This window comes from Chinchilla lanigera, unplaced genomic scaffold (assembly GCF_000276665.1).
Source record: "Chinchilla lanigera isolate Chin_1 unplaced genomic scaffold, ChiLan1.0 scaffold00051, whole genome shotgun sequence".
NCBI lineage: Eukaryota > Metazoa > Chordata > Mammalia > Rodentia > Chinchillidae > Chinchilla > Chinchilla lanigera.
Genome location: NW_004955452.1, coordinates 13,837,278 through 13,845,339, shown reverse-complemented (window position 1 = coordinate 13,845,339; position 8,062 = coordinate 13,837,278). Strand labels below are relative to the sequence as shown.

The 8,062-nt window shown below is 45.4% G+C and overlaps 1 protein-coding gene and 1 pseudogene across 2 annotated transcripts in view; one reads left to right on the top strand and one right to left on the bottom strand.

Annotated features, from left to right (window-relative positions):
* Positions 1-1,995: 1,995 nt before the first annotated feature.
* Positions 1,996-2,953, bottom strand: LOC102023553 (annotated as a pseudogene).
* The window catches only part of Clspn (claspin), a 41,315-nt gene continuing 36,205 nt past the window's right edge, over positions 2,953-8,062 (top strand). The window contains exon 1 of one of the 2 annotated variants that reach the window (XM_013519609.1): positions 2,953-3,176. Coding sequence is in view for 1 of the 2 variants with exons in the window: in XM_013519608.1 (XP_013375062.1) it covers positions 7,880-7,891 (12 nt within the window). In the remaining variant the exon portion in view is untranslated. Of the gene's footprint in view, positions 3,177-7,753; positions 7,892-8,062 lie in introns of those variants that run through there. The other variant, XM_013519608.1, reaches the window with a different exon arrangement.

Genomic DNA, 8,062 nt, shown 5'->3' with positions numbered 1-8,062 from the left:
GTTTTTCTCCAGTACCAGGAACCGAACTCACGACCTTGCGCTTGCCAGGCAGGCGCTTTTGCCGCTGAGCTAAATCCCCAGCCCCTCTCCAATCCATCTTTGAAATTCAATTCCTCAGTCATTTCCTCCTGACCTACCCAGCCATAGTCCTTATTTCCCCTTCAAGGACCCCAGAGCTTCCACTCCACACCACACTGCACAAGTTTGTTTGCTTGTCTGTCTCCAACCAGCTCTTTGCGAACAAGGCTTTATTTTATTCATTTTTACATTCTTTGTATCTAGCGTAAACTTACAGTAAGTGCCTGAGGTTTGTTGAAGGGATATTTTATAGGTACTTTAGGTTGCCCAAAGTTTTAAGGGGACTCCCACACACAAGATAGCTGATGATTTGTGTGCTGTGATACCTTCTGGAAAGATCCTGGTATTTCTGTTTGTTTTGTATTGCCAGTGTTTTAGTTAGCCATTAAACAATTATTTATTAAATGCCCTCTGAGTTTTAGGACCTGTGCCATTTTTAAAGATCAAGAAGCATTACATGGCCGAGCGTGATGGCCCATGCCTGTAATCTCAGCACTCTGGGAGGCTGAGGCATGAGGATGGAAAGTTTGAGCCCAGCTTGGGAAATTTAGCAACTTAGTGAGAACTTGTCTCAAAATAAAAAAAATAGAAATGGTCTGGAGATGTAACTCAGTGTGAAGGCTTTGGGTTCAATTCCCAAAAGAGGTACAGCCCTGGCTTCCAAGTAGGACACTCTCCAAAAGCGTTGGAACTGGAGTTAAAATAGGAAATAATTTTTGAAATAAGATCCTGGGAGATGTGACTAGTTTAGCCATCAAAGGAAAGTTTAAATAACTCTGAGTAATCTTAAAAGGATCCCTCAACCATCCAAGCCCCCAAAAGGTTTAGCAAAGTGGCTACAGATAACAGACCGAATGACATGACCCAGACCTGCCAATTGGTGGCAGTGCTTGCCCAGGGATGGAGATTTACTGGTTCAGGACATTAAAATGCAAGCAATTTTCAAACTTTACTCCAGAGATATAGTAATAGTAAAAATGCTACATGGTAGACTTTCTCAGTTTTCAGAAAAAGAAGTAAAGGAATTTGCTTTTGGAGATAGAGTCTTGCTACATATCCTAGGCTGGACTCTAACTCACAATCCTCCTGCCTTAGTGCTAGGGTTAGAGGCAGGTGGCACCATGATAGGCTTCTCTCAACTTTCCTAAGCTTTTGTGTCTGCTTTGAGATGTCTACCCAGGTGCAAATATAAATAGAACACTTAGGAGTGAGCTGAGCATGTTAAATTCCATGATTTATTTTTTCATGGCCATGCAATCTTGGAATTGATTTTTTTAACTGATTAAACCAAATATTTATTTGCATTTCATGATACTCTGGAAACAAAACAACGGTATTGTGATCTGTGTGGCGGGGAAGGGTGCATTTAGATATTGCACAATAGTAGAACAGTTTGGTTTTTTGTTATGAAAATTTGTTTTATTTTCTCATAAAATAAAAAAAAATTTTAATCTATTAACAGCCTGCAGAAAGGGAGTCATCCCACGGGCAGTCTTCATCTGAGTCACTGGGGCCCATGTACTAGCACACAGCATGGTAGTGAAGTGCTCCCAAATGATTCTCCTCCGCTGTACAAAGCCCAGCTCCATGCTTGGTCCCTGCTTAGCAGATGTCCCATCTTTCCAGCCTGTGGCCCCAGCACCAGCATCACACACTCAACCTCAACTTTGGGAAGCGGGGTCTCCAAACATCTTCCCTGCACATACGTGCATCAGGGCTCAGGACATCTTCAGTCCTCATCTTGGTGTTGTAATACTGGTCATCCTTGTGCAGCTTGTCCAGGAACTGCACACGCAGATCCCTGTGCAGCCAGTGCTGATTCCTGTTGGCTGCTTTCTTTCTCTTGGCTGCAGGCCCATCCCGTCTGTCTGGACTTGCTACTTCCTCTCGGAGTCCTGCTGCTGGCCATGCTGGTCTTCACTCTGGCGGGCCTTCCATGATAGGGCTGTTCCATTGTGTTTGCCCGGAGCAAATTCTGCTCACCTGGATAGAGTACAAGGAATGCTCATCAAACTCCTGCTGGGACACGGGTTGCAGGCAGTAGTCACTAAGAGTGACTAAGAGTCCACTGCTAGATGAAACATGGCCTGAACATTGTCAGGATCAAGGCCTTCCACCTTCCCATAGAAGTGTCAATGAGGGCCAGAAAGGACCACCACAGCGCCTCCAGACACTAGCCCTTCAGTTTGGTCTTCCTTATCCTTCTCTTGCTCCCCATCTGGCTTTGGTGGGCTGTAGTAGCCACTGGAGGCAAGGCCTGGGCCTTGGTCAGGTTGACACCCAGCCCTAATTCCTTGGGCCTAAGAGTTTACACATGGCAGCACCACTTGATTCAAAATTCAGCCAATGGCCTCACCAGATTTCCAGCTCATGCCCTGCAGCACCGCCAGCCCACCAGCCCGTAAGCCTGTAAAGAGACTGCCTCATAATCAGCCTCTGGCACTGTCAACCAGGGTTCACTGTCTACCATTTTCCCATTGAGGGTGCATCCTTTCTGGATCATGGAGATAGCGAGCATGGGGCCAACACTCGCATTATTACCTCTCTCCTTTAGAGACATCTTGGTTTCCTCATAGAGCTCCTTCTCAGCCTGGGACAGTGCCCTCTGTGAATGGCCCAGGGGTCTGGGCCAAGGGCTACCTGCAGTAGCCATCCTGGATTAACGGGATGACCAGTCCCTTGGGGAATACTGGGCGGTTCACACTCTGCAGCTCCCTTCCTTCCACAGTCTCAAGAAATCCTTTTCCTCTAGAGCTGTCCCTGCACCACCTCCCTGATTTGCCAGCTGCCTCTGCACAGAGGCATGAAGCTGAATGACACTGGGGTAGCAGAAGGGGCAGCTGACTACAAAACGCCCATCTACAGTATCCACCTGTCACCAAAAAATGGCCGGTCACAGAGTCAGATGTGGAAAAGCGCAAAGGACTGCCTGGAGATCCACAGGGTCCAGCTGAAGACTTAGAGCTCACTGAGTGTCCTGACCAAGTCCTCATCAGGAGGCCAAAGTGTCGGCACTTGAAGACTGAAGAGTGTGCTGGAAGCCAGGAGATGATGTCCAAGATGAAGGTGAAGAGCAGAGCTCCTCTGAAGAAACAGAAGTAAGTCTTCCTTCTTTGTTTCCCCTTTTACTCCATTCAGATAGCAAGCCGATTGGTTGGTGTCACTCACACCCTGGGTGGGGCTTCTGTCTTTAGTAAATCCTCTCAGCCACACCCAGAACTGTGCTGATCGAATTTAGTTGGGTATTTCTTACTGAAATTGACACAGTCAGTTAACTATCACAATATGCCATGTTTATTATTTCAAAAGATTCAGCTATTGTCTTAGTTACTTTTCTCATTGCTGAGACAAAATACCTAACACTCATAGATTGTCTTTTTTTGTTTTGGTTTTTTTCTGGTACTGGGAATTGAACTCACGACCTTGTGCTTGCCAGGCAGGTGCTGTGCCGCTGAGCTAAATCCCTAGCTCCTTAACAATCACAATTAAAAGAGGAAAAGTTTACTTAGCTCACAGTGTTTATTTATTTATTTATTTATTTATTTATTTATTTATTTATTGTCTTTTTGAGACAGGTTCTCAATATACAGCTCAGGCTGGCCTTGAGCTCACTTTGTAGCCCAGGCTGGTCTCAAACTCACAACGATCCTCTTGCCTCAGCCTCCTGGGTGCTGGGATTACAGGGGTGCGCCACCATGCCTGGCAACTCACAGTGTTTAGAGGTTTCAGTCCATAGGCAGCTGGCTCCAAGGCATGGCAGAGGGGCATTACAGAGGAGAAACAGTTCTTGGCAGGCAGAAGACAGCAACAGCAACTGACAAGCTTCAGAATTGATTTTAAATATTGATTTTGTGCAATGTTAGTGAAGATATCTCTTAATTTATATAGCAAGATCAAGAGGGTCAGTGTTGCAAAGTATTTTGTGTGAAGTACTGTTACATTTCCAGGTCTTGGCAAATTAAACCCATTTGACTTCTTTTCCTTTTTTTGGTGCTGCTGGTGATTAAACCCAAGGCCTCAGGCCAGGAGTGGTGGCACATGCCTGTAATTCCAGCACTTAGGAGGCTGAGACAGGAGGATTGCTGTGAGTTAGAGGCCAGCCTGGGCTACAAAGTGAGTTCAAGGCCAGACTGAACCACATAGTGAGACCCTGTCTCAAAAAAGAAAAACAAAACAAAACAAAACCCCAAGGCCTTGAGCATTCTAGACAAGCATACTACCGCTTAGCTACACCCCCAGCCCAAAGGCATTTGGAGCCGAAGTCCGATCCAACATTTCCTAGTTGTGAATGAGGAAAACAAGGCTTTGAGGAAATAAAAGGCCCACTGCACTCCACAAAGCCATATACGGAACAGATCAAGATAATCTTGCAGAGTGGACACTGCAGTTCTCTCCCTTGTTGCCATGTGTCCACTCATAAACCAGGCTTGTGTGACTCACCTTGAGGGGCAGGAGCAGAGGAGCCCAGAGTGGCGTCCAAGTTTCTGTGTTGGTTAGTGAGGAACTATGTTGGCATTCACCAAAACTGAGAATGCTAATTCCAAGCACAGATTCACTCTACCTTGGCACAAGTTAATGTATAGAATTAAGGGTTTCCAGCCAGGTGTGGTGGCACACACTTAAAACCTTGGCTCCTTGTGAGGCTGAGGTAGGAGGATCACAGGTTCAAGCACAGCCTGGACTATGTAGTATGACATAAGGTGACCCTGCCTCAAAAAATTCAAAAACTGGCCAGGCGTGGTGTGGCACACCTATAATCCCAGCACTCAGGAGACTGAGGCAGGAGGATCGTTGCAAGTTCGAGACCAGCCTGGGCTACAAAGTGCGCTCAAGTCCAGCCTGAACTGCATAGCAAGACCCTGTCTCAAAAAAGACAAAAAAAAATTTCAAAAACCTACATAAATAAGGGCATGGATGTAGCTCAGTGAGAGGGTACTTGCCTAGCATATGTGTTATGGTTTGTGTCTTCATGACCCCCCAAATCCTCATGCAGTCATGGGACAAGCTTCTAGAGTTTATGATCTGATTCATGGTCCAATGTTGGAATTATGGATGTGAATGCTGTGCCTGCCCTGGGGCGGGTAGTGTCAGACAATCTAAGGGAGGGAAAGAGGCTGCTTGCCTCTGCTCATCCCCTTTGCTCTTCTTGATTCTTGCTGCTTTTGCTGTCTTCCACTGCCATGAACTGTTGCCCTCTGTCGTGTGCCACTCTGCCTTGGAGCCAGCCAAGTATGGACTGAAACCTCCACAGACTGTGAGCTAAATAAACCTTTCCTTCCTTAATTCTGGGTGTCAGGTATTTTGTCTCAGCAATGAGAGAAAAGTAACTAAGACAATATGTAAGGCCCGGGTTCAATTCCTAGCTCCTAAAATAAAATAAAATAAAATGGTTAAGATGGCAAATTTTATATTATGTATATTTTACTACAATGAAAGTTCGTAAAAGGTGTTCCTTATCTAGCTCACCCCTTTCTACTTATCATTCAAATTAGAGCTTCCTCTCTTAGCTTCTCTAGGGAGTGAGTGAAGAGCTGTACCTTAAAGATATGAAAATATGAACAAAAGGCATATTATTTGTTTTCAGAGAGAGTTTGAGAAGAATAATATAATTAATATAATATCTATTATACATTATATAATAGATATTATATCTACAATATACAGCATATTATATATGTTAACATATAATTATATTTATATTAACATATAATTATAATGTATTATATTAATATATCTTAGTATATCAATAATTAATCAGTTCAGCAAATCTTTATTATTTTTCCTGCCATAAGACAAGGTTGTTTTCCTTTTTTTTTTGGTACCAGGAATTGAACTCAGGACCTTGTGCTTGCCAGGTAGGTGCTTGTGCCGCTGAGCTATACCCCCAGCCCCCAAGACAAGGTTGTTTTCAAGCCCTTGATTCTCCAAGTGCAGTCTCCAGATCAACATTTCCTGGGATGTGTAGAAATACACATCCTTGGAGCCCATCTCAGACATGCTGAATCAGAAATGATGAGCCTGGCATCCAGCAATATGTCTTTTTACCACTTTTTCAGATCATTCTGACGCATGCTCATCTTGGAGAACGACTATCTAGACAGTGAATATACAGTAGTAAAAAAAAAAAAAAAGGCCAAAGTGCCTGTCTTCTTCCAGAAACAATAGACAAATAGATAAAACTTTATTTTTAGGCGAAATTAAGTGTTGTCAGAGAAATTCTAAGAGGAATGAGCACAGAAGTCATGTAAAACAGAGTATGAAAATGGGCCCCACCGGTTACTAGTCTTTAAAAATCTGTTGGGTTTTTTTTTTTTTTTTTCATCTGCTAAAATGGAAATAACCATACTATTAACCTTACAGGTTTACTCTGAAAATTAAATAAGATACTAATTATAAAATTCTGGCACTATTTCTGTCATAAAATAAGTGCCTAATAAATGTTGGGCCTCCAAGTGAGGGTCACTACCTATGCATATTTAGGAATCACCAGTGTAGGTGTTAATAGTAATGCAAAGGTGGCTCGACTAAGATAGGAGAATAGGTTTTATTTTTAATTTAAAGGTTTATTTTTTGCAGTGCTGGAGATCGAATCCCAGGGCCTCATGCATGCTAGGCAAATGCTCGATCCCTGAGCTACATTCCTAGTCCAAGATCCCCAGGTGATGGGATCTTGGTGGGGAAGGAGTGGGTTGAGAGGTGGTGAGAGAGTGCACAAATGAAGGAGAGTGCAGGAGTTTTTATCTGAACTCAGCTAAAGCTGGAAACTTGGAAGGGGAGGAACAGCGTGCCAATCATCCAGTAGGCCTATGACTAAGGAGGCTCCCAGGGTTTATAGGACTTTCGCTGCTGAAATTGGAAGTCCTGTGGGAAATGGGGCCGAGTTGGTCACTCCATCCGTGGATATGGCCATGGGGGACAAAGCGGGGCAGCAAATACTCTGACCTCTTTCCTCGTGTTCCCTGACCACTTCCTTACAATAACCTTGAAAAGGGACTTACAGTTCCCTGACCCAACAAGCCAGAGGGGAAGAGAGTAAAAGAGGCGGATAAAAGAGTTCAGAGAGATCAGCCCTGCCTGGATACAAACTAGGGAAAATAAAGGACACAGAACTGCCCCAGAGAGATAAAAATAATAACCTACATAGCGGCAAAACTGGGAAGGTAAAGTCTTACTCCAAAGCTTTCATTTTAGTGAATACTTTCTGTCACTTCAAATTAATCCTAGATACACTAAATGTATTAAGATTATCCAAGGACATTCTTTGGTACCTGAGCAGCGTGCAAAACTTTGTGAGTGTTATGTACAAATAGAAGAAAACAGGATCTTGATGGTCCAGGTATGGAGTTAGTGGAGATAATCTCCACGGGGGCCTCGGAGTCTCTCAGAAAAAGACGGGTGCCCAGGACTATTCCCAGATTATTTCAGCTCGGATCACTCACTCCTTAAATTGCCCTCGGTGCGATCATTCAAACTATGGCAAAGGTCAAATGTCAAAGACACCTCCAACATCCCCCAGGATTCAGTTGACAAGACTTCCGGACCCGCCAAACCAACCAGGAGTGTATTAGGTGCGCCGGCCGAAGGCGCTTCGTGATTGGTGGGACGCATTGGGGCGGGGTCTCATCTGGAAAGCCTCCTCTGGATTGGTGCAAATCATGGAGGGTGGAGCCTCCATTCCGGCTGGGCGCGAAAGCTCGAACTGCGCTGCCCGCCCGGGTAGAGAAGGGAGGAGTAGCTCCCCTGAAACAGGGGGAGCCGAAGACAGCTTCACCCCGAGCAGAACGCAGGGGAGACGGGCATCATGACAGGCGAGGTGGGTTCGGAAGTGAGTTTACGCCCACGCTCCCTTCCGGGTCTGCAGAGCCGCACCGAGGGGTGGGACTGGGTCGCGCGGAGCTGGGCGCGGGGTGGACGTACTGCAGCTCCCGCCGAGCGCCGCGCGGGCCTCGGCTCGGCGGGATGGGCCCGCGGCCTCGCGTGGGGT